A 27,497-nucleotide genomic window follows, 5' to 3' on the forward strand; every position below is an offset into this window, starting at 1 on the left:
GACCAGGGCAGCGCGCCAAGGGAGCTGCTCCCGGATGGTGACAACAGGCCCACGCCCAGGGAACGCGGCGCGCCGGCCAGGGCGAACGCCCAGCACCCCACCTAAGGCCGGGGGCTGAGACCTCGCAAGCCCGCGGCCTCCAGAGAGGTCCCAGGCTCTTCCGGCCCGCCACTTCCGCTTCCGGCGCGGCGACTCCCGGGCCCGCCCGGCGGCGGGGGGGCGGGCGGAGGCGGGGGCGGGGCGGTCGCGAACAGGGAGCCGGAAGTGGCCCGGCACTTCCGGTACAGGGAAACTCCTTGCTGCCGCTCGGGGCTGGCTTGACAGGCGCGGTGTCTGCAAGTAGCTCGGTGTCTCCTTGCGTCTTCCTCGCGTCCGCGCTCCGAGCTTCGTTTGCCGCAGCTGTCCCGCCACTCCTGTCTCCGCAGGCGCCCCTTCCCCATGTGCCGGGGCAGGAGTCCTGAAAGCGAAGACCCGCTCGCCGGTACCCCATCATGTCCGAACTGACTAAAGAGCTGATGGAGCTGGTGTGGGGCACCAAGAGCAGCCCCGGCCTCTCCGACACCATCTTCTGCCGCTGGACGCAAGGTACCCTGGCTGGGCTCTGGCTTCCCTGCACAGAGCCTCGCTGAGACCCTCTGGCGCCACAGCCCCCCCCCCCCCGGCTTAACCCCCCTCCCGCCCTGCACTCTTGTCCCACTTGTCCTGCTCGGGTCTGAAACTGGACTTTCTAGAAACGCCCTGCCTGCCTTGGGGGTGGGGGTGGGGGAGTGGTTGAGCTGGAGAATGGTTACAGCGAAATGGTTACACTCAGGACCCGAAGTGCCTCTGCCCCTCCCTGGGCTGGAGAGACGAGGTGGTGATGGGATGGGGGGGGGGGTGACACCGAGGGCGTGCCCTGTGCGCCTCCTCCCCCCCCAATCTTCACACCCCCCCCACAAGGCTTCATGTTATTGGTGTTTGGTTTAATTTTGGGAGAGAGAGCCAAGTCCACGGGAAAGTCAAAGAGCCTTTGTTGTTTGTATCTTTTTTTTTTTTTTTTTTTAAGATTCTATTTATTTATTCATGATAGAGAGGCAGAGGGAGAAGCAGGCTCCATCGCGGGAGCCCGACGCGGGACTCGATCCTAGGACCCCAGGATCACGTCCTGGGCCAAAGGCAGGCGTTGAACCGCTGAGCCACCCGGGGATCCTCCCCTGTTTGTATCTTAACGATGTGGTTCGACGTAGGAGTCGGTGTATCAGTAGAGGGTTGCTTGCTGTCAGGTGCCCTCCCGACCCAACGTATCCCGGGTTTGGAGATGGGCTTAGTGATCTCTGAGGGTTAAAAGGAGCGTGGATCATAGCATTTCCTGTGCTGGTTTAAGGTTCCACACAGGATTTGGGAGTTACGTAAGGAGTTTTTTATTCATACGAGTACTAATGAGATAAAAATTGCCGTTTATTGAATTTCTGCGCTGTGCCAAGCTCTGCATTAGGTACTTCATACTAGTAGTTAGTTACCTGTGATTCTTAAATTATAATGAAGCACTGCGTCGCACACTAGGTAAGGTGACTTAGGAAAGACTTAGCGAAGTTAAGTGAGGTGAAGAGCCTTTGGAGTAGGAAGGGTCGTGTAATGGAAATCATCACAGGCCAGTAAATGATAGCTGTTCGGTGGTTGTTCAGTCGTTTAGACAATACCAGTTCTCAAAGGATTTAGGGGAATTTTAGCGTAGTGACTCGCAAGTTCCTATTTCATAGTGTGTGTTTTGTAACAAAAATTCGGGGTTTAAGTAAATCCCTTCCTCTCTCTCCCAGATATGGCTCATTTAAGAGCTGGTAAAATTAGACCCATAATGTATTACGGGCAGCTTATTGAGTCCATCACTCTTGTTTTGCAAGTGAGGAAAATGAGTGGTGGGGCTAAATGAACAGGCCAAAGTTGCACAAGTTGATAGAATGGGAGTGAATTTACAAGTCTCCCAGTTCTTAATATGGCTCTGTTTTCACTTTGTTCCTTTGAGTTTCCAAACTTTAACATGTAATTAGTTTGGCTCTTTTTACACATTTTAATTACATCACTGAAGTCCTATTTTCTGAAATCTTGGATGCCTGCATTTGCAGATTTTAAAGCTTACCTTCTACTTTGACTTCATTTATCCTAATAGTGAACTGCCCTGAGGTATAAGGGGCTCTGAAGATTTAAGAAAAATTTTACTTCCTGTGTAATTAGTCAGCATTGATTAAGCATTTACAACATAGAATAAGATAGTATTGAGCCTTTATGTTAAAACTGCAGATTCCGGGAGAATTCGGAGGCCTTTCTAAGGACTGGTTAAGAGAAGACTTTGGAACAGGTGTATTTTGGTCCCAGGTTCAAATGATTTGACTTAGTTAAGCCTCAGTTTCTTTCTCTATAAAATGCAGATAATAGTAGTGTCAACCTTACAGGGTCGTTGTGAGGATTGAAGGCATGTAAATCCACTGAGGCACTTAGCACGATATCTGACATTGGAAATTCTTAGGACTTCATTTAAAAAGTATTTAATTGGAAGGCTAAGCCAAAGATCACTCTCTGGCCATGACCTGACGATTACAAGAAATTATTGTTTATTTGACGAATACTTTATTTTTACTTTCATTATTTTTTTTTATTGAAGCAAAGAGGATACGTGATAATTACTACTTAAAGTACGACTTTATGACATATGAGAATACTGTGTCAAGAAATTCCTTAACCAGATTCATTCAGCCACCACCTTTAAAGATAATCTTTAAAGATAAAGACTTTTTTTTCTTTTTAGAGTATGTTTATATTGTGGATATATAATTCTTCATGGTCTTATATTGATCAAGATTTTCAGGCAACCAAATATGTATTTTTAAGTTACCACCTCTGAATCAGAGGGAGGTTGTTATTGGCTTTGCTTTGTTAACTGTCGTATTCATTTATTCATTTAGAGGCAGAAATCATTGCTGACGATTGCTTTGGCAGTCATTTGGGATTATGAGAATAGGCACAAGACACTGCTGCACTTGCCTTACAGCATTTGTAATGTGACACCACCTTTGGCTCTATTTCCTAGTCTGTAACGGTGCTTTGACAACTGTAATCTTAAGAGTTTTTTGGAAGCAAGTTAAAGGTGTAAGATGTTTGGGGTAAATATTTGTAAAATTATGTTTACATTTATGAATTAATATTGATCATGTTAATTTTTTTGACACCTTAAGACAAGCTGCAGGAGTTGCTGCAGCAGAGTTGGATTTTTTTAATTAATTTGGCAGTTTCAGATAATATGTGAAATCAGTGAGCCACAGAAGTGGCACATCGTTGTTTGAACTCATTTGGCAGTTTCAGATAATTCTCTCCTGCAGTTCCTTTTTCTTTAGGGGGAAAAAAGTTTGGTGGGGTTTTTGTTTTGTTTTGGGTTTTTTTGCCAGTTTTTCTTTGAAAGACAAATTACGTAATTTAAAGATTTGCAGTTGTTATTTTCTGACTTGGAAATTGAGTCTCTGGCTTTCTTTCCTCCTGCTTAATTTTCTGTGATCGTTTTTTAAGAAAAGTATATTTTCTACCTCATTCAAAAGCACCATTTATCCTCTTTGCCCTTCTTCCCACAAACTACAGCAGTGTTCCAGGCCTCTGCAACTCAGACTTGGTAGGTAGGATGGGAAGGAAGACAAATAAGAAGCAAAGCAAAATGAAGTACCTGTAATAGTTAGAAAATAAAGAAATAGAGAATTGTGGAATGGGGTGATGTGGATATGCCTTCATTTTAAGCTGAGATTTGAGCAAGCACCGGAAACAACTGAGTTATGCAGTTATCTGAAGAGTGTTCCAGGCAGAAAGACTAGCTGTTATAAAAAATGTGATGCAGAATATTCCTGGCTTTTTGTTTAAGGAGCAGGAAGGAGACTAGTTCAGCTGAAGATGGAATGAAGGAAAGGAAGAGTAATAAAAAATGATGTAAGAAATCCTTTTCATAGAATGACCAGTAAAGCCTTATAGGCCATGATAAGGGCTTTGGCATTTATTCTGAATGAAATGAGGGATCATTGCAAGGTTTGGAGCAGAGGCGAGACATGGCATGACATGTTTTTAAAAGGACTGATCTGACTGCTGGGTTTGAAGATAGACTGTAGTGGCTTGAGAGAGAGAGCAGGATCAAATGAGAGACATTTGCAGTAGTGGTGGCTTAGTTGGACCAGGACAGTAGTGCTAGGGATGGTAGCAAGTGGTAGATAAACCAACTTCCAGCAGAACCAAGATAAGAGTCATCTAGAGCCGACAGGAATAAGTACTAATCTTATAAATGAAAACATTTTGACTTATTGGGAACTTCTGTTTTCTTTTTAGTATTGACTGTCTAGTTCAGTGTTCCGCAAACTTTTTCTGTAAGAGAGTCAGCTGCATTTATTGTTTCTGTCTCAATACTAATCTCTGCCATTGCAGCAAAAGCAGCCCTAGATAATATAGGTATGGCGGTGTTCCAAAACAGCATTTACAGAAACAGGTCAACCCCTGATCTAGATTATAAGCTCTTAGAAACTATTTTTTTCCTTTTTTCCCCTTTCCCCTAAGCTTTATTTTATTTTTTTGTTTGTTTAACCTATAAGATTAACCCAAGAAGGAGAAATACATTTCCTATTTATATCAGTTCATTGTTTTGGGGGGGGCTTATGGGAATGGGTTGGGGAATAGAGCTACAGTTGATTGAATTTGAACCTGTGGTATATGACAATTTTTGTTATGTAATATGAAAAAATAAAGTTTAACAAATAACTTAGGATAAGTGAGGGATCAGTTAAAATATAAGTATCAAATGTATTTATAAGTTAATACATTTATTTTTATAATAATTAATATTTTACCAAAGTAATAATGGTAAGTTATTATGAGAGAGCTAGCATGCACAAGCAGGGGGAGGGGCAGAGGGAGACAGAATTTTCAGCTGGCTCCCAGCCCAGGGCAGAGCCCAGCTTGGGGCTTTGTCCCATGACTCTGAGATCATGACCTGGAGTCGAAACCAAGAATCAGACACTTAACCGACTGAGCTACCCAGGCACCCTGAAACACCAGTATTGATTAATTTTTTCCAAAATGAGGGTAATGTGGATCATATCATTTCAGAAGTGTTTGTTGTTGGACACCTTTTATTTTTCTCAAGAATGGATATTCTTTTCTCCAACCTATCTGAATCATGTCACCTAAAATCCAGTTTTTCTAAACTTAAAATTTACAAGTCTATAGGACAAAGTTAATTTCTTGGTACTTTGAATACATAATGTGTTTTTTTTAGTTCAAAGTAACTATGATAATTTCTTACATTACACCATGCTTTACAGTTTCTGGAAGTCCTGTTTAATCCTTGCAACAAACATGAGAGATAACAAAGGATAAATGTAGTTTTCCTTATTTTAATAGATGAGGAAAATAAAGCACAGTTCAGATTTGATTTAACCAGTATTATCCAGTTTGTAATGATGATCCAAGTCTTTCTATGGGCTTTTGTTTACTTGAGAGCCTAGAATTATGGAGGCAGAAGTTAAAAATTGGTTTGAATAATATAGATGCAGAGTAAGTCATGTGAGAGTAAAATATGGGAAGATTACGAAGAGGTTCATGGCTCAGGTTTAAATTAGTTAAGAGGTATAAAACAGATTTCTCTGTCTTCAGTACTATGAAATGTGATACAAAATTACATATTTAGGATTAGATGGCTAATTTCAGATCTAATAAGAAAAAAACATTTTGTGAAAAGACAATTCCTTTTAAAGATAGGAAATATTGAATACATGATTACAAGAGAAATAACTCTATATCCTAAAAAATTTAAATTCAAGTGAAACCTTATTGTAAAGGGAGAAGCCTACTTAGCTTACTCCTATTTTAGAATGCTTAATTTCCATTTACTTGACTTTATTTCATTTTGTGCCCTAATAGCCTTTGTTCATTATCACTTAACACACTCAAACATGTATACTGTAATTAAACAGAATTTGGAATACAGCAGATCTGCCTAGAATTCTCTCCATGAGGTTTTTATATCTAGCTTACAAAAGCAACTCACTATAATGCTTTTCAGCTATAAGTCCCACTCATGAATCTTGAAAACTGCATTACATTATTAGTAATTTTAAGGAGGGTGAGAATTCATTACTGATTCATGTTTATTACATACCCCGAAGTTTGACAGAGCCTAAGTTCGCCTCTACCCTTAGGCCCAACATCAGGGATCCTTTCCTTATTTCTAGTAGGAACAGAGCTAGACGGAGTGGGGGACCTCTTGGCTGTATCTCCTGTTCTAGGTTGGACCTCTATTTGGTTATCTTGACATGATAACCAGCACCATCAGATCTCATTTGTCCTTATTAAATTTGTTCTGTGCATTGTACTATTTCTCATCCTCCCCGTAGCCTGTTGTCTATTCTGTTTCTCCCATGCTGCTGTGTATTGATGGAGGAAATTGTGGTCAGCATCTGCACAAATGTAGTCCTCAAACCCTAGCTGAGCCCTCAGTGTTTGTCTCAGTTCTTTATCTTGTCAGCCTTTCTTAACGTTTTTCAGAATTAAAATTCTCCTCAATTTTCTCTCGTTCCCCTCAGTAATATCACTTCCTCTTTGCCTGTATATATAATTTAGAAGCCTGCTAAGATTCACTTCTGCTAGGCCAGTGGCTCTGAAGTTTTTGAACTCCGGGCCGTATTATACTCTGAAAAATTATTAAGGACTTCAATATGAAAAATAAAATTAATGAGACCTGAGGTATTGTTTTACATTCCTATAAATCTCTTTGATGTCTGGCTCATTAGAAGACAGCTGGATCCTCACACTTACTTTCTGTTCAGTCTGTTGCGGTCATGTTGTTGGGAAGTGTAGAAAATCCAGCCTCACAAAGATTGTAATTGGTAAGGTGAGAGTCTTACAACAGCCTTTTCAGATAATTGTGGCCATCTGTCTTTGCTACTACACCACAACTTGACAGGTGGTAGTTTCTTTTTTTTTTTTTAATTAACTTTTATTGGTGTTTAATTTACCAACATACAGAAAAACACCCAGTGCTCATCCCGTCAAGTGACCACCTCAGTGCCCGTCACCCATTCCCCTCCAACACCCGCCCTCCTCCCCTTCCACCACCCCTAGTTCGTTTCCCCGAGTTAGGAGTCTTTATGTTCTGTCTCCCTTCCTGATATTTCCCAACATTTCTTTTCCCTTCCTTTATATTCCCTTTCACTATTATTCATATTCCCCAAATGAATGAGAACATACACTGTTTGTCCTTCTCCGATTGACTTATTTCACTCAGCATAATACCCTCCAGTTCCATCCACGTTGAAGCAAATGGTGGGTATTTGTCGTTTCTAATTGCTGAGTAATATTCCATTGTATACATAAACCACATCTTCTTTATCCATTCATCTTTCGATGGACACCGAGGCTCCTTCCACAGTTTGGCTATTGTGGCCATTGCTGATAGAAACATCGGGGTGCAGGTGTCCCGACGTTTCATTGCATCTGAATCTTTGGGGTAAATCCCCAACAGTGCAATTGCTGGGTCGTAGGGCAGGTCTATTTTTAACTCTTTGAGGAACCTCCACACAGTTTTCCAGAGTGGCTGCACCAGTTCACATTCGACAGGTGGTAGTTTCTTAGAGGTTATTTGCAATATGGAATCTGAGCCACATGAATGAATTTTTTTGTACTCTGTTAAATTGAAAACCATTTGGTTTTGTCTTATATTTTGAGTGGACCTTTACTTGAGCATTTATTTCTAACACTGTGCATTAGTTCTTTAGGAGTCATTGGTCCACTGGTTTCTGCCGACATTTCCAAATGATAATACATTCCTTTTGACAGTATCAACAGTCCTATTACTATCACCACTGGTGTTATTAGGAAAATATCTAAGAATTGAGTCACTGTGTCAAGTTCACAGTGCTGGATGCGGGTTTTCCACAATTTTAGTTATTGCTTGGAAGCCTGAAATTTTATCACTGGCAAAAATAACTGTCAGTTATTTTCCTTGAAGTATCAGGCTCACATCATTCACTTCTGAGAAAGGGTTTGCCACAAACCTAAGTCTGAATAATCATAGTCTGTCAGTAGCCCCTCAGAATAAAAACAGTGCTTTACAAAAAAGTACTTCCAGTTTGCAATTCAGAAAATTACACACATGATTTTTCTTGAGACAAAGGTCAGTCATCTTCAAGGTATGTAGCAGAGGTGCTTTATGAATAGTTGCCATTTTGTCATGCAGAATATTTTTTAAAAGGACACTTTATTCAAGGTCAAGATTTAATAAAAGTAGCATCAGTAAGGGCATTCTTTAGTTAAATGGCTTTTTCTTTATGTTTGAAAGAGGGTGGTTTTATTTACCAGGATGGTGACTGCTAGTACAGTTAATGACACTGCCTTCATGTGTTCTAAGACACCAGCAGTAACACCCACCATTGCTATTGTACCGTTGCTATGAATGTCAAGTGTAAAGGTCAAATAATGTCTTAGTATCCTCATATCCTTATGAGAATTATTTTTACCTCTAGTAGATCCCTTGAAAGGGTTTCAGATTTTCAAGGTTCTGTAGACCACACTCTGAGAACCTCTTTTTATCCAGTCCCGTCCCCCACCTCCATCACTACACCACCACTCTTTCAAGACTTGGAGTCTTTAAACGTCCTCCTTCTCATGTAATCAGTCTTCTCTTTTTAAACTCATGGCCCTCAGTCTATATAAATAATAATTCTTTATCCAGCTGCCCTTTTCAGGTTACTATTTTTTTTTACAATAATTTTTACCATTATTTTTGTCCAACCTAGAACAGGAGATACAGCCAGGAAGTCCCCCACTCCATCTAGCTCTGTTCCTAATGGAAATAAGGAATGATAAAAAAAAAAGGGGGGGGGGTGAATCTCTTCACTTGTTTAAAAGTAGATCACATTTACTTTTTGTCCTTGGATTCTGAATCACACCTCAACCCTTTAAAGTGCTTATTCTCTCCAGTGCTCTAGGTTTCTTTTTTTGTATTTTCAGTGATGTGCCTAATCCAGTGTTTTAATTTATGTTTTTACTCAGTAGCATTTGTAGCAAGTGACTACTCTTTGCTTCCTGGAGGACTTCAGTGTGTTTGTTTTTCTCTTACCTTTCTAATCTTTGTCCTTTGCTGACTCAGCCTCTGCTTATTTTTTAACATGCCCAACTCTGTCATCTTCACTTTACATGTTCTCATTTACTTTGACTGCCATGTTGAAGATAATTCAGATTGCTGTGTTTAATCCTAATCCCAACTCCATCATCTTTGTTTTACATTATCTCCTTTACTTTGACTGCCATGTTGAGGATGATTCAGATTGCTGTGTCTGATCCTAATCCCTGCCCTGAGTTCCAGACCCATATTTCCCCACTTCTAAATGTTGCCAAGTGGTTATCTCACAACTAAACTTGGCATACCTAGAAACAAACTCCTCCGCTATCTTTCCTTGCAGCAGTCCAGAGAGCATGAACTACACAATATACTAGGAAAACAGTAATAAGAGAACAGGCAAGATACATGTAAGACAAATAATAAGTAAATAAGCAATAATATAATATAGTAATCACAGATTTTGAAAAGTACTGGTTGTGCTGGGGATGGTAGGAGAGACCTATTTAGGTAGGATTATCAGGGAATATCTCTGAGGAGTTAACACCTAAAACGAGTCCTTAAGAATGAGAAGGAAAAAAAAAAAAAAAAAGAATGAGAAGGATTCAGCTTTCTGAAAAGAGAAGGGGAAATAAATGGAGAAGGAATAGAGCTAACATAAAGATCTTGGGATATTCTAAGGTCACTGCAGATAAAGTGAGAGTGAACTGAAGAAATGTGGGTTTGATAGTTATGGTGTCTTTGAAAGCCATGAAAAGGAGTTTGACTTTCATTCTAATTGCCATGAGAAGCCACTGAAACGTATTAAGCAGGTTATGACAACATCTGATTTCCAAGTCTACCATATTTCTCTGGTAACTCTATGGTGAACAAATGACGATGGAGTGGGATCGGTGGGGAAGAATGGGGACATCTCATTGGAAACTCTTAACGGTACTCTAGGTGAGAGATGACAGTGGTTTGAACTTCAGGGTAGATCAGAGATGGGCTAGAAATGGACATCTAGAAATCACGGTTTGGGGTCTTGAACCAAGAAGATCTTGCCTTAAAGTGACAGAGAAAGGTTAGCAAGTGTTTCAAGTGCAGGGCACAATATATTCAAAAAGGGTAAAAAACCTGAAAGAAAATAGATACTTGAGGACCTGAAAGAATCTCAGCCTGAAGTCTAAGAGGAAGAATGGTAAAGGATGAGTTAGGAGATTTAGGTAGAAACCAGATCATACAGGACACGTTAAGTAAATTAGACTCTGTTTATGTCTAGAGTTGTAATCTGGGCTGTATTTGAGGATTCCCTGATTATAACCAGTAATGGGAATCTTGGGAGTAGATGAGTTACCCAAGGAGAATGTATGAAATGAAAAGAACATAGATCCTAAAGCCAAGACATGAGGAACATTAGCTTTGAAGAGGAGTTGACCAAGGGGATGGAGAAGAAACTGAAAAGGGAAATTTGTAACAAGAGGGACTAGTAAAGCCAAGGGGCAAGGTTTTTCAGAAGAAATCTGTGGTTAGCATTTCAGATGATTCTCTGGAGAGTAGCTGAGAAAAGCTTGTGAAATCATCTGTACTGTTCATTGACCGAGTTGGTGAGAATGAATTTGGTGCAGTCATAGGTTGAAAACCAAATTTTGAGGGTTGAATAAATTGTGAGGTAAGAAGATTGAGACAGTGCATTTACACAACTAAGTGGCCTTTGAAAGGGTGGTGGTTGGAGTTTGGGGTGGGTTTTTTTTTTTTTTTTAATGGTCAACTGAATTTTTTTTAAAATTTAGACTTTACTTTTTTAGAGAAGTTTAAAGTTTATAGCAAAACTGTGGGGAAGCTACAGAAATTTCTCACATACCTCCTACTCCCACAGCATGTATAGGCTCTGCTATTATCATTACCCCCCACCAGAGTGGAGTATTTGTTAATAGATGAACCTGCATTGACATCATCATCACCCAAGCTCCATAGTTTACAGCTCAGTCTTGGTGTTCTACATTCTCTGGGTTTGGACAAATGTATAATGACATTTATCCATCATTATGGTTTCATAGTATTTTCACTGCACTAAAAGTCTTCTGTGCTTTGCACATTCATCCCTCTTCCTCTCTCCCTCCACCAATCCCTGCAAACTACTCATCTTTTTACAGTTTCCATAGTTTTGCCTTTTCCAGGATATCATATAGTTGGAATCATATGGTATGTAGCCTTTTCCAATTGGTTACGTCCCTGAGTAATATGCACTTAAGGTTTCTCCATGTCTTTTTGTGACTTGTGAGCTCATTTATTTTTTAGTGCTGGATTATAGTTTGTTTTTTGGATGTACCACAGTTCATTTACCCCATTCACTTACTGAAGAACAGCTTAGTGGCTTCCAAGTATTAGCAATTATGAATAAAGGTGCTAGAAACATCTGTGTGGAGGTTTTTGTGTTGACATAAGTTTTCAGCTCTTTACTCAAAGTGCTTTTGATGGATTCTTAAGGAGGATTTTTTTTGTTTTTAAATATGTAAGATACATGTTTAAGTCCTGTTTGAAAGAGAGGTATTGAAAGGTTAAGAGAGAGGAGGTGGGATGGAATAGGATCCTCTATGCTATTTCTTATCTCAGTTGCTCTCACCTGGTGTCTCAAGCTAGAAACTTCAGTCTGCTCTAATTTCTTTGCCCCACTTGCACATGCTCATCAAATCTTAATTTTTACCATAGGAAATAACTGTTTAGGTGTAGTTTCTTCTCTCCACACTAATGTGAATTTTATTAAGTTGATACCATCTCCATATGGCTGTTCAAACAGTCTCCTCCCCGTTTTATTCCTTTAAAAAAGAGGGGAGGAAACAGTATGATCATATTACAGTTCAGTTAGGACTTGTCATTGTCTGGCCCTTCCCACTATTAACCTCTTGTCCGCTTTCCCTCTTCCAATGTACCATCTTCCCCATGCTACCCCCATACTATCCTTGAGCTATATTAAGTTTTCCTCTGCCCCGTAAACTTGCCCTGCTCTCACCAAACCTTTTTCTTTTTAATAAAGGCGTTTTCTTCACCTAAAAATAATTCCTCATCTTCATCCTTGCAAATTCCTATTAAAAATCACCAAGTCCCCTGTTGTGACTTGACTCAGAGTAAATCATTCCTTTCTGTATCCAATAATACTGTATTCATACTTCTGTTTTATGTTCATTTGTTCATCTGTCTGTGTTCACCTGTATCATTGGCTCCTGTAGACCAGAGACTCTGTCATTCATGCATACATGCTGGATGCTTGCTGTAGTTATCTTAGGTTCATTAAATGTTTGTGGGATGAATGACTAAAACTACAACCGTTAGTGAAACTTTACATATTCCAAGCATATTGGAATTGGAAACTATCATTTTAAAGATAACTAGACAGAGATCTAGGGAGGCGAAATGATTTCCCAGCAGTGTTACAGAGAGCGTCACTCAGTCCTCTGGACTTCTGGCCCTGTGCTATCTGTAGGAACATCTACGGGTCACTCTCAGTCAGTGCTGGCTGGGTAATAGCAAAATTGAGATAGAGCTGGTTCGAGCACATTCACTGTCTATGATGCCTTTTAATTTTTAGTTTATACAGTATGACTCAAAGATTGAAATGCAAAAAGATTCTGTATGGAAAGCATCCTAAAAATTCTGGTTGAATTCAGTAGATAGACTCATCTTTCTTCAAATAAGTTATTTAATTTAGTGTTCTTTTACAGAGGTCCACACTTTATCCCCCTAGTCCATTTAGAGGGATCCCTAGGTAACAAAATTTTGTGTGTGCATATGAGAGAGAATGAGAGAGAGAGAGAGTGCGTGCGTGCGTGCGTGTGTGTGTGTGTGTGTGTGTGTGTATGTGTCTGTTTACATGCATTTGGGGCACGGGGATGGGAGCATAGGCTTCAGATCTTTTTTCAGAGGGTTCCTTGATCCCCCCCACCCCCCGAAAGTTAAGAACCATTGTGCCTAAATAATTTGGATATATTTTGCTTTTGTAATAAGTGATCTTTCTCAAGCAAAGTACATTAAAAATTCTTTGGGCTGCTGTTTGAATTACATTTTTAATCTTTGCTACTTGCTTTCATTTTTAGGGTTTGTGTTTAGTGAATCAGAGGGATCTGCATTAGAACAGTTTGAAGGTGGCCCCTGTGCTGTTATTGCACCTGTTCAGGTAACATAGACTACTTTACCAACTCCTTAGAGGGACATGTTCAAACGTTTCATACTTGACTTTTCATTTTCTAAACTGTCTATATGTAATGAGATATGATCAGTTATCCCTTTTGTTCATGTAAATTACCATAAATATCCAAAATAAAAAGTGAATTCAGAACATGGGCAGGTTATACAGCAATAGCCTTTCAGCTGTTTTTATTGTCAAGAAAACGTAATAGGTGTTCCCTGACATTCAGAAAACGAGGAATTAATGATAATGACCTCTTTCTAATACAGTGATCCTGTCAAGTTATGATGTTTTATGCTGTTGTTAGGTATATCATAGCAATAGTATTATTTTCATTTGTTCTTTATGTAAAAATGATTTTCCTACAAAGTTGAAGATGAGTTAATATCTTCATGCTCTAAAACCCTACACATTCTAAAAATAAGTTGTATTTTATAGTTGTAGGCTGTAGCTTTGGCTTTTAAAAAAATTGTAATAACTGACTTCAGAATTTCCACAATTTTTTAAAAAAAGATTTTTTCTTTGCACAAGATAGTGTTAATCTGAATATATGTATATGATTTTGCATCCTAATGTGTTCAAATTTCAAAGGCCGATTTGCTGCAAATGTTATGTAGTTAAAACCATGAATTGAATTTTCAGTTTACTTTAATACTTAAAATGTCTGAACAGCAGTGTCATTTCACAACTGTGCTAAGAAGAGCTGGAATTTATTATGTTTTAATCAGCACGTTTTGAAAATACATATTTAATGTGATATATATTATTCATTGGGCATAAAGAATGCATTCCTGTACTGTTAGCTGCAAAGTAAATTTGTCTTATACCCCACATTATTAAATTAAAAATTTATGTGATTCCAAAATATATCCTTTATGGATCATCATTTTATTTCTTCAAAGAGCAAAATTGATTTTTTTTTTTTTGCTTTAGTGGAATTATAAAAAAAAATTAAGAAAAATTTGAATGTTTGAATGTTGCCTGGGAGTTACTTAATATAAATTTAACTGTAAATTAGTAATAGAGTTGTTATACTTTTAGGCTGGGGCAGTTTTGGTTGCTAGCAGAATCTTATCTGAATTTGAAGATTCCTTGTCCTGTCTGTAATTAAATTAGGTTATATTGACACTGCCCCTACTGGATTTTTACTAAAAGTCTATTTTTACTAAAAGTCTATTTAACTATTGTTAAATGCAAGATGTACCACAGGAGTCCCCTGTTTTATAAAATTCAGTATATTTCCACAATGATAGCTATTTTTGCAAGGGATAATTGTAATGTTCAAAGCCCTCTTGTATCTTTGAGGTGGTAATTTGGTTTCATAGTCACATAAATCTTTTCAATCAGAAGAATTTTGTGTTTTTTAAAAATATTTCAATGTAAAAGTCAGAACTACGCCATTGAGCCTAATGAAGGGAAATGAGCAAGTCTAGATATTAAAATTTTTTTAAACTATAAAAATTAGAACATGATACTCTTGCCAAAAGAATAGGCATATTATGGAACCTAGTAGTTAATGCAGGAGTAGACCACGTTACATATAGCAAATTACCGAGAATTTATTACATACCATGATAAAGAGGTAACTATAAATCAGTGGTAGAATAAAATGAAATTTAATGAATGTCACTGATAAGAGTGGTTGCCAGTTTGAGGGGAAAAAACTGAATGTAGGTCATCTGATACCACGTACCAAATATGTTCTTGATACAATATTTAACCACAGAAAAACAAATGCTACTATATTGTCAGCACTAAGAGAAAGGTTGAGGTCCAGGCTCAGGAAAATGTTTGCAGTGACTATTAGCATTAAGTGGATATTGTTTTTCTTATACAACGAACGTGTACAAATTGGTTAGGAAAACACTAAAACTCTAGTGGTGAAATAATGTGTATGCAGTCATAGGTGGAATAATGATGGACAGCCAAAGAATCATGATGTTCATCCTCACTAGGAATCCATAAAAGTACAAATAAAACAGTAACTAGATTCTATTACTTACTCTAAGTTTTAAATATAAAATAATTGCCAGTGCATGTAAGAGTAGGATGATGCTGGCATATTCATATTGCCATATAGTACATTTGTACTTTGATTTGGGGAAAGAATTTACATTATAACAGGAACCATAATGCAGATTTTTTTGACAAAATCATTGTATTTCTGTGAGTCCTTCTTAAAGAAGTAATCCTTAATATGAAAAAAGGTTGTATTCAGTATGAAGTTTTTATATTTATAGTAGTAAAAGAAAAAAATTATAAACCTAATGTACTGTAGTTTAAATGTGAAATAAGGTTTGAGTAAATTTTGATAGCTCAATCGGCAATTAGTGATTAAGAATTATAGTTATGAATCCTGTGGGAAAACAGAAAAATGGGAAACATAATCACATACCCATTATGCTTCTCACTTGTAATAAAAATTTAAAGCAGGTATAAAAGAAAGACTGGAAGGAAGCATATCAAAGTATAACAGCTATCGTATTAATGGTGAAATAATGGGTATCCCACCTCACTTTTCCCAAGTTTTGTAATCTAGTTATATTCCTCAGTTTTATGGTTATTACCGTACTAGGGAAAAGTTAGAAGCCCTTATTTGTAGTATTTGTAGATTTTACTTCTATTAAGAATGTTAGACTATTCCTTAGTTTTTTGTTCAAGCACTTTGAAATGATTGCTTATTAGGTGCCAGGTACTGTGCTAAGTGCATTATGTAGATTATTTCATGTAATCCTCACTGCAACCTTTTAAAGTTTATGCTATTATTATTTTTGGTTAGTAAAGTAGTGGAACCAAGATGCACCCCTAGGTGTGTCTGACCTCTTAGCAATACTCTACAGGTTTCAAACATGTGAGAAGCGTCAAAGAACTTCTTTCTTGGATCTGCCCCCTGTAGATTCAGATACAGTAGGTGGAGCCTAAGGATCTTCATTTTTAATAAACAAGTCAGGTGACTAGGATGGAAATGATCTTTCAACTGCACTTTGAGAAGGAAACACTATATAGTGAGCTGCTTTCTATCAATTCATGAGTGTAACATAGTTGACGCACTTAAGGAAAGTGAGAAAGCAATTTGTTTTTTCTTTTGAATCTTACAGTTTTTTGAGTTAAACCAGGAATTTAGGAACTCCTTATCTTATAATAAAGTGATGAGTCTCTTTATTCTCATATCACAAGTCAGAACTAATAGAGCAGAACCACCTTTGTATTTTGATTTCTTTCCCCCCAAGGAATCTAAGAGAAATGTAGTCTTTTCCCTATTTCTAGAGTCTTCACTTTGTGAATGAGCAGTAAGTTTCTTTAATTTTCAGGTTCTGTGTCTATGTTTTGAGTCGGTTCTTCTATTTGCCAGAAAATACATATTATGAAAGAAGAATTTTATGGATCTAGAATCAAGTTTATAGTACTGTATTCTGAATAATATGCTCATTTACCGTTGAATATGAAGGGAAACTATCTGAATTTTTTTTTAGCACTATTAAGTAGATAATAAAGGAGGTACAAATTAGGGTTGTTTTTTTTTCTATTTTAAAATAAAGGATTAATGAAGGTATGCTTATAATGCATTCTAATAACTATTGCTTTAATTGTATAAAGGCATTTCTTTTGAAGAAGCTCCTGTTTTCTTCAGAGAAGTCTTCTTGGAGGGATTGCCCAGGTATGATAGTGGTCTTCTATAAATTTTTCCTTCACCTTCTAATTTATAGATGATCTATGCAGCTTTCATTGGCATTAGTTGAACTGAAATTATTTATCTTAAAAAGTAAACTATAAATGGGATTTTTTTCTTGAGATTTATTTTTTCAGTGTTTCAGAAAGTTCTGTGAACAGTGACTCCAAATTTTAATGTGTATACTCAGAAATTCCATTTCCCCAAGAGTTCTAAAACAGAATAATAGAACAAAGGGCAAAACATTTGGCCTCTCACTAAAAGGTTGGGCCATTTCCTTGAACTGTTGAATGACAGCATGGGGTAAGGAAGAGTCCTTTGTGTTTTGTCTTAGCTCTGAGCAAGAACTCATAGTTATCTTTGTAATCCTGCAACTTTTAGGACTGTGCCTTACACAATGCAGATAATATTGCAAATAACTCTGGATTAAATCGCAAAGGAAGCTGTCCTAGCATCTGCAATATGATTAGGTCAGAGAGCTGTGTGGTGCTGCCTGATAATAACAAACATTTGCATAGTACTTGACAGTTCACAAAGTCTTTCCTTCCCTAAGTGAACAATTTCGGGTGAACCTCACAATGACTTCTGGAAGAACATGGGATATATTCTAATCCTAGTTTGTTATATAAAAGCAAAAACTCTTTCCATTCCAAACCATTCCCATAGAATCTGTTGATTGTAAATTTAGGAGTTAAAGTGTCATTCGTGTCTTTTTTATTAATTAATAGCTGAAATGCAACATAAATTTTAGTAGAAAAGAAACCAAGAATACTATTAATATCAGTGTTTTATTGGTAAAATTTATAATATTTCTTGCATAGAAATATATTCACATTGGTAAAATATATAGCATTTTTATAAATGTAAATGTCATGGTGGTTATAAAATAAAATGACATAATTCCTGCCTTCAAAAAACTGCTCATCTATTAAAAGAAGTAAAATTCTCCCCATAGCATAAAATTTTACATAGGGTACACATACACATCTTATCCCATTTGAAAGTTTCAGGGGGCAGCGCTGCTTTTGGAGAGCTATACTGCTTGAAAATGGAAAGTGGCTAAGTCTCAAGAACAAATTATCTGAGCATTTTTCTCATTGCCCTTTTCTATAGAGGTCTAATGTTCAGATCACTGCAGTGAATATCAGGAGTTTCTGTATTATGCAACATAACCATGATGGCATCTGCTGATGTCATGAATTGTGGTATTGTATATGCTGTGTGTTACCTCATTATCCTTACCCTGTGGGACAAGGAGATCAAAGACATTAGACTAACTCAGAAATGAGGAAAAAATAGAAGTCTCAGCAGACCCTCACAATGTGCCTGGTTCTGGCAGGAAAGGAGACCTCAGGGCTCTCGTTGCAGCCTAAGGAAGGGGAGCGATCAGTATCAGGTTATTCTAAGTAACATATTCTTCCTCCTAATTTTTAATTCTTCATATTTCAGCATTCTTTTTCTAATTAATGGCAATATTTAATAGTGATGACATTTTAACCCTCAAGCACTTTTTTTTTTAATGTAAGATTGGTTACTGGGGGGAGGGGAGGAATCGTCCACTTAAAATGCTTGATTTTCATTATTAAAACATTCTTAATATTGTTATCCATGATAGGATTTTTTTTTTCAAATAAAATCATTATAACTGATACTTTGGTTATTTTTAGAGGAAGAGCGGAAGGAACTCCTTTGTCATACCTTATGTGATATTTTAGAAAGTGCTTGTTGTGACAACTCTGGATCTTACTGCCTGGTTTCCTGGTTAAGAGGAAAGACAACCGAGGAAACGGCTAGTATTTCTGGGAGTCCTGCAGAGTCTAGTTGCCAAGTGGAACATTCTTGTAAGATACATTTTTATTTCCTGAAGTAATTTCTTGTATCTTTGTTGTAATGAAACTACTGAAAAATTTAAGAATATATATTTAAAATTTTCATAATACATCTTTTTTAGCCTAAGCTTAATTCATGAGCCTTAATATTTTTCATTTCCCTGTCAGTTATTTTAGTTGCTGGAGGATATTGCACTTGTGTATCTTGCATTTTTGGAAAAAAGAAAGGAAATGCATCTATTAAACTTTTAAAAAAATTTTAGTTAATTTCTGCTTGATGACCATCTCTGACCTTTGGAATTCTCATTTAGAAAGTTTGAAGAACATAATCCTACATACTTTAGTTTTAGATGCTTTAAGGTTAGTGTTTGTTTTTTTCTTTCTTTCTTTTTTTTTTTTTTTGGTATTGGAAAAGGGATTTTTGGACATTAGAAAATTTCTTAAATATCTTTGGTTTCTTAGAGCAAAGATGGGGGCATTATTCTTCATTACATTTTGTTTGGTTTCCTCCTGAATTTTTTGGACATTGTGTAATATAGTCTACATGTAAGGATTATTTTAAGGTAGTTTTAAAAAAGGGATTTTATTCCTTCATTCAAGTTTTTCATTATTGGGGATTTCTCTTTAAATAATAGCTACTCTTATTCATAAAAAACATATATTCTGTGGATTTTTTAGCCTTTGAAAATTCTTATGTAATTGACCTCAAAACTGCCAGAATGAACTAGTAAAATGGAGACTTCTGGTAGTACTGAAGCTAGGTAAAGAGTTGCTTTTCTGTTTTTCTTTTCAGGAATTATCTTGCTAGTATGTGACTTTTGATAATTGGTAGCTCCGCGTGCTTATATTGAAAAAGTGACTTATTCTACCTATGATGCATTCTGTTAACTATCATCTCTGCAGAAATTATTTTTAAAGAAATTGAACACCTGATTTATAGAGAGTACATTTTGATTACTCATGATACACATCTCAATTTCCATGTAGGATTATCCCTAAGGTATTACTGTCTCCACAGGCTGAAATGACTCTGATAATGTCAGCGTCTTCTTTCTCTGCAGTGATAGTGGCAAATTCTCATAGTACATTTGCAAAGAATAATTTTTAAAATTTAAACAGTTGAATGACGTTTCCTTTTTAGGCCTTTCAAACATAGCCTTTCAAAAAGGATTTAACATACTTTTAGAGTTGATGATGACAGTTGAAGAAAACAAGTGGAATATATTTACAAGGATGGTAGTCAAAAATCTTAAGATTGGTTTTAAAGTATTTTTCAGGTTTCACTGGGTTGCGTGGAAGCATGTTTAATAGTTGTATTTAGGACATGAAACTTCAGACAGAGGAATAGTTGAACTAATAAAAAGTTGTTTTAAAAATTTTTTTAAAGTTGTTTTAAAGAATATCCTCTTAAAGCCAATCTATATATTAATATGCAAAAAAATAGTAAGATCTTCTCTTTTAACATTCTTCATTTGTATTTTTGTAGTACACTCTGTACTTAACCATGGGGTATACTGTACATTTCTGTAGTTAGAGGTTAAATTGCTCTAGGTTAAATAGCCTCATAATGTATTCACTTTGGTATGTCAGTAACTAGTTTAGGTGGGCATGTTAGATTTAGTTCCTCTTCAGAAAACATATTTTAGTAGTTTTCCACTTTGCTTTGCCTCATTTTAAAAGTGGACATGAAATCAAGCCGTATATTAAATCTGTTTTTAGTACTGTAAAAATTTTTAAAGTTTTGTTAACTGAAAATTTGAGAATTTGCCTTAGATGTTAACAATGCAAAGAACTTACATTACAGTTTTTATTCCGTATAACAATCTGTTTTACCTGTTCTTTCCTTTGTTCCCAGCTATGTTCTTTTTCTTGTGTTTTATATTTTTTCACCATCCTGCCTGCTAAGCTTTTTATTTTGCTTGCCTCTTTTCTCTAAACTATCTTTATGTCTACTTTCATAGTATATACCCAGTAAAATTATTTAGGTAATCAAGCACTGCAAAGCAATTAGTACAATTTGGAAAAGGTTAGGTCGAATTTTTATTTTATCCTGAAATTTTTACATGTGAACTGTTTTCTCCCTTGTCAATAGTACATTGTGCTCAAACATTAATTTCATTGGCTTGTGTGGTGTGTGTAGTTTTTGGCTTTTGGTAACGCACATTTGTTTGCAGTAGTGAATACTCAGGTTCAGTTTCAGTTTGTTTCCCACACAAATCAAAAGCTTATTGAAATTAACCCATTGGACTGGTAAAAAATTTTAAAAGTAGTTTAAAACACTTGAAAATTAAAATGATTTTGAAAGGATAGCCTAATGAAACCTTTTTAATCGTAATTCAAAAAATCCTGATTTTGAATTCATGATGAATTAATTTCTTTCATTCTCAAGTAAGAATTAATATTTAAAAGTACTAAGATTTGCTTTATAAAATATATATAAAATTGTTCATTGTGACAAATTTTTTAGAGTAGGCATTTTGATTCATGTATGAGAGCTTTAAAGATGTTATTTTTGTAAAGGGAGCCAAGACTCTCTGGATTCAGATCTCAGCTCTGCTTGTTGTTGGGTGGTGCTCTAGGGAGGCTTCTTCTCTGCCTCATGTCCTCTTCTATAAAATGGGGATAATTGTGTTGTTAGAGGACTGAGTGAGATAAGGCATGTAGCACATTTAGAAGGAGGCCTGGCATGCAGTATAGAGTGCTGCATAAATATTATCTTGGATTTAAATGATTTCGTTTCTTTGTTATTTTTTAAATTTGTAATTGTACTGTATTAATCATAATCTAAATAAGTTACTGAAAACTTCTCTAATAATAGTTGTACAAACAAATGAGGAAACAAACTTAAAGCTGTTGTTGAACCTGTGTAGTTTCCAAGTGCTATGCCTTTTTATACACATTAGTTTAATAATTAAACATTAACCTATAGATTTTATATTATAAAGGAGGAAGATTAGCTATGATGATTTTATTTGGATCTATGAATTGAAAGATTATTTAAAAGTGCAGGACACATTTCGGTTGATGTGTGAAGCACTCTGTCAATAATTTCTCTATTTTATATATTATCTTAGTATAACTGAATTGAAAATAAATGTTATTATTTAATCACCCTTCTACATTCTCAGTATTATACCCATTTTAGTTATAATCATGGTAACTAAGATGCTGAAATAGAAATTTGCGTAACAGTAAAGTTGAAAACAAACAATTTTAAGGGAGTAAGGAAATAGGGAAAAATTTTGATTGCTTGAAAGTATTTACAGCCTGCTGTGTGTATCTTGTGTCATTTATTTGCCATGTGTAGTGCTGAAAAGTGTCTTTTATGTATAGCTGCCTTGGCTGTCGAAGAGCTTGGCTTTGAGCGATTTCATGCATTAATTCAGTAAGTAACATTGGAACATTTAAAATACTTACCTTGTGGAGACATTGCCATTTTAAGTCTGTTCATACTGTGGGAAGGTACTTAGATCTATGTACTTGAGGATTAATTTGTTACCAGTTTTTTTAAAAAAATAATTTCTAAATGCTTACTTAAATAAAACTGATTCCTAAATTAGCTACCAGAATGTGCTTTTCTATAATATTAAAAGCTTCTTCATCATTACAATGAAAAAAAAAAAAACATTCTAGCTTAATGTTTCTCTGACCTGAAGGAATACAAAGATTTCTAATAGAATAAATATTTGAATTATTGTTTCTTGTTTACCAAAATATGCCTTCTGTGACTTTCATTAAAAGTGCCATATTTTCATTGGAGCATTCAACTTTTTAGTATAAAAGGTAAGGATAGCTATGTTGATAGAATTAACAGGTGGCATTTGAAATATGACATTATTTTTTTTAAAAGAAGCCACAAATGTACACCTTATCTTTGGATTCAGATATGTATTACATAATTTTCAGGCTTTATAGAGTCAAGTTTTCTTTTTTCTTGAACACTTCTTAGAGAGGGCTACTTCATTTTTAAAATGTATAATTATTGTAGAATTTATTGATGCCAGACAGTTCACCTAAGTGTTGAAGTGTTTTCCTGCCAAGTAGGCACTCTGTTTTAATGGTATATATTTAGCGACATTTGTCAGCAATAGCTTTTACTTTTAATGGCCAAATTTGTATTTGAAAATTTGAGACACAAATCTCATTTGTACGTATACAGTTTAATGTATAAGGTGATTTAAAAATTTTCCCATTTGTCAATGGAATGGAATTATTCTCATCATGGTACTAATACTTAATTCTTTTCTCCCCCCAGAAAAAGATCATTCAGAAGTTTATCAGAATTAAAAGATGCTGTCTTGGACCAGTATTCAATGTGGGGAAACAAATTTGGAGTGTTGCTTTTTCTGTATTCTGTGTTACTGACAAAGGTTTGTTTAAGATGCTTCTTCTGGCTTTTATCAGTTTGAATTTCATACTGTTTTTCATGTTCTAATAAGTAATTTTATTTTAGATACTGTTTCTAAATCTCAGAATAAAAATCTCTTGTGCCCATGATAAGGAATCATCAAGTTCTCTTTCCTCACTACTCACTTAGTACCTAACCACTTTCAAACTTGGTTTTACTCCCAGTCTTCTGTGTTATAGAGGTTATCAGTCATGTTCTAATTATGAAATGCACTCAGTTCTTCTGAATTTTATTTTCTTTCATCTTCACAGTATCTGGCATTTGACCTTAATGCCTTCTGAAACTCTTTCTGACCCTCACTCCCTCTCTTAACTTACCTGATAAATCACTGTGCCTTTGTATAATATTTCACAATCTCACCTCCCCCACACATACCTTTTTTTTGATAGCTTCATTTTCTTCTTTATCTCCTGCTCCTTTTTTTCCCCCTCTAAAATTTTATATTCTGGAAATTTTCAGTCCCTGTCTACCATAGACTTTTACTTTTATAGGCATTTTAATCTCTCAACTTTTATGTGGATAATTCCAGTGTGTACATCTCCTGTCCTGCCTTTTTTCCCCAACTGCTAATCTATCTGTAGCAGCCTGTTTCAGTTGAGTATCCTGCTTGATTTACCATCTCTGCTATCAGACTTCGTTCAGTTGATAGATGTTTATTGGGCGTTGACTCTATGCTAGCAACTGGAATTGTAATGTAATATACATTTTTTTAAAAATAAATCCTCCAGTACTATAAAAAATAAATTGACACATTAATAATTCCACGATGGCACTGTTTTTTGGTGTTCATTTATTGCATGCACAAAGCATGAGGGGAAATAGAACAGGATATGTCTGATTATGGATTTGGTTTTTTGTTTTTGGGGAGGAGGGGTTTGATGGAATCAAGAACAGACTTTCTCTAGTAAGGACCATGTGACAGAAGTAGTGTCTTGATGGATGAGGAAAAGTTTTCTAGATGAAAAGCCGTGGAAAGGTTTTCTGAGCCATGGAAACAGCAAGTATAAAGCCATAATAGATTGGGGGTTTAACACCAGAAGAACAATAAGGAGTTAAGTATTCCTGCAGCATAATACACCAGAAAGGCAGTGGTGGAAGATGAGATAGTGCACTGATGTAAAAAGGCTCAGAACATGAAGGCCCTTGTATTCTCTGCAAAAAATAATTGCAATTTTACCTGGCCAAAATTAGAGCAAAAATTTTGGACAAGGTAATAGTAACATCTTTCTGTTGATAAGTTTCCTTAAATTGAGGTGAGAGTTGCGTTGGAGGGAGTTGGTGGTGGGGTAGGAGACCAGAGTCAGGACTATAAGAAAGAATGGTTATTGAACAGGTGAACCTAAGCTAGGGCAGTGACCAGAGACATGGAAAAGAAAAAGAGTATTTAGAAGCATCTTCTAAATTTGGAAATTTAAAAACATTTTAGAAGCCTGTTTGAGAGAAAGAACCAAAAGTACTTTGTAGTTGGTTAGATGTGGTAATAACAGTGTGTGGGATCTGAGATGACTGGTCTCTTATGAGTTTGGCTTTGTTCATTATTCCTCCGGTTTTTATGCTCAAAACTTTTGATACATCCTCTGTCTCTTGCCCTTTACAGGCAATAAACCATCATGTCTAGCTGGTCTTTGAAATGATGCCTCTCCCTCACCAGTGATTATGTCACTTGTTCATATTATTCATTTTGGCTTTTATCATAGCCTGCTTTGTATCACTTATAAGGAGGCAAGTGCAAAATATCATATTTGTTTGTATTGTCCTACAATATGTAGGCATTTGTTAAATATTTGGATTGCTGATTAATGTTTTTAATCCTTAAAATAGCCTTAATCTGATAGAACCAGTGGTTAAAGTTAGGTGGTGAAAGACAGTTTCTCTTTGTTCTTGGGGTTGATGAAATGAAAATGCCTCGGTCTCCTGCTTACCTAGATATTTGGGGATTTGGATATCCTTTGAGGAATTAAAAAATATCAGAAAACTAGTTTTTAAGAAAATAAGAAACTTCCTGCCCTCCTAGTTTTATGCTTTGTCAGTACATGTTTAAATTACTGATATTTCTGAGAATGCAGTCAGAACTCTGTTTTCTTTTGTACTAATTAGACGTTTTGTGTATTTAAATTAACATCTCTATCAACACTCATGTGTATGTCTATAATACTAATATGTTTTTTAAAAAGCCTAAGTAAATATATCAGATGCCTTAGCAGGCGTATTAAGTCTGAATTTACTTTAGTCTGAAAATAAATGAATATTAACTCTTGGATTAAATAATTTTCTCCTGCCTCCTGGTAAAACTTAAACATCTCTCAGTATCCCTTTAGCCAACATGCCATGAAATCTATTACCCATGAAACAGTATCTTTGTACAGAGTCTATGAAAGAAAAGATATTCTTGGAGAAGCTACTTCTTACATTATCAACTTACATATTCTCCCGCATCAAATCTGGGTAATATTTTGGGAGAAAATTTACTTAAATAAATGTTTTATTCATTTATGGTAATAAGTGGTCAATTATAAACTATAATTTTCATTTTAGTTTTTAAAATAAGCCAATGAATTTTTTGGTTCCTTTAGGGCATTGAAAACATAAAAAATGAAATTGAAGATTCAAATGAACCTTTGATAGATCCTGTATATGGACATGGCAGGTAATTAATTAAAATCCGTTATCTCCCTACATGGACTTAAGTTTTTAGAAACTTGACTTTAAGATAAAACACTACTAAGTCAGATAATTTTGTAAGTGTCAACAGCATAAAGCCTGTGGATTTGAGCAGTCCGTGCTTTATGCATTGCTTGCTTTAGGTATCATTTCCCTTCAGGTTTATGGTATCATTTAGGTATCATTTCCCTTCAGGTTTATGTATGCATTGCCCTTACTGTGGCACATACTTTCTTTTAAGATGACAGCAGGTGGTATTTTAACAAATTCTATTTTATGTTCCACTTAATTTTTTAGCAGATGAAATTTATTCATTTTGACTTAGAAATAAGTGTATCCTTTCCTATTTGTAAATGCTTTCCTCTTGGGAGAAATATTTGTTCCTTATTTTTCTCTGAAATCACCCTCTTCCCCAAGCTCTTTATATTTCTACTAGAATCAGTGGAATAGTGACAGTAACCCAACTCTATTATATAGGTCCTTCTCTTGAGATCTTTGTACCTCAGAGAGTAAAATTCAATCATTGATCAAACAAAAAAATAATAATTACCTATATATTTATAGATGATTATAAGTATTAAGTTTTTAGTCTTAGAAATCTTTTTCATCCATTTAAACGTGTGATGTCTTAAAGTTTTTAAATTTAGATGAATATATGCAACAATAGATACCATTGTGATGATACACTTAATAATATATTTAGCAGAACTTTTTCAGTGGTGTGTATAAAATAAAAATGCAAGCTTTTCCCTAAGTTTGTTTTGTAACTAGCATAATGTAGAAGTCGTTACTTTATGTCTTACTACAGGGATCATTTGAGAAGAAAACTAGTTTATTCATATTTTAATTACTTTTAAATTTTTATTAATAGCCAAAGTTTAATTAACCTCCTACTGACGGGACATGCTGTTTCTAATGTGTGGGATGGTGATAGAGAATGCTCAGGAATGAGTAAGTATATTTTTTTGGTGTGTTTCTCTCTTTGATAATGACTATTGCCCTAGAGTATGGTTGATTATTATTCATCTACTTAACTGCTCTGCAGTACTTAGAGGTTAAGATAAGTGCTTTAATATAGAAGAATCCTTACCTGTTTTCAAGATACTGTTACGTAAAAAGTGTGGAGTTTGGAGGCAAACTTGGATTGAGATTCCAAGTATAATACTTTACTCAAGTGACTACTTCAACCTTTAGTTTTCTCTAGTATAAAAATGGGATTGTAGGACTAACTTCTTTAGAAAGTAATAAATAGATCTCTTATTATCTAAATCTAGAACATATTTACCCAGTGGTATCTGTAAGTCTCAGACACTATTGCATTTTCTTAAAATCGAGGAGAATTATAAATACTGTCATTTAAAATATTTATTTGGTGAGTCTTTTGGTTTTCCCTATATTACATTTAATGTGTATAATTTCCTTTGAAATGCTGAGCAGATTTAATGCTACCTGAGAATTTTAAACCTCCCCCTCCACCACATCTCCATCCCTGATCTGTTATTTCTTTGCTGTAGCTTCATATGCTCCCAGGGACATTGAAGTGAAACACATTATCAGCCAATTTAAGAGCTAATACATGGTTCTGAATAGAATTCCCTTCTGCTTATTACGGGGTCAGTCTAAATTCAGTTATTTATACATTCAGC

The 27,497-nt window shown here is 35.8% G+C and overlaps 1 protein-coding gene across 4 annotated transcripts in view; it reads left to right on the plus strand.

The window, feature by feature from the left end:
• Nucleotides 1-265: 265 nt before the first annotated feature.
• MINDY3 (MINDY lysine 48 deubiquitinase 3) overlaps nt 266-27,497 on the plus strand; it is an 84,539-nt gene continuing 57,307 nt past the window's right edge. The window contains exons 1-8 of one of the 4 annotated variants that reach the window (XM_041766373.1): nt 266-585; nt 13,192-13,271; nt 16,881-16,941; nt 18,621-18,794; nt 22,116-22,167; nt 23,038-23,152; nt 25,764-25,837; nt 26,723-26,802. In XM_041766373.1, the coding sequence (XP_041622307.1) occupies nt 492-585; nt 13,192-13,271; nt 16,881-16,941; nt 18,621-18,794; nt 22,116-22,167; nt 23,038-23,152; nt 25,764-25,837; nt 26,723-26,802 (730 nt within the window). In that variant the 5' untranslated portion in view covers nt 266-491. Of the gene's footprint in view, nt 586-13,191; nt 13,272-16,880; nt 16,942-18,620; nt 18,795-18,950; nt 19,143-22,115; nt 22,168-23,037; nt 23,153-25,763; nt 25,838-26,722; nt 26,803-27,497 lie in introns of those variants that run through there. The other 3 variants (XM_041766374.1, XM_041766375.1, XM_041766376.1) reach the window with 3 other exon arrangements.

This window comes from Vulpes lagopus, chromosome 8 (assembly GCF_018345385.1).
Source record: "Vulpes lagopus strain Blue_001 chromosome 8, ASM1834538v1, whole genome shotgun sequence".
NCBI lineage: Eukaryota > Metazoa > Chordata > Mammalia > Carnivora > Canidae > Vulpes > Vulpes lagopus.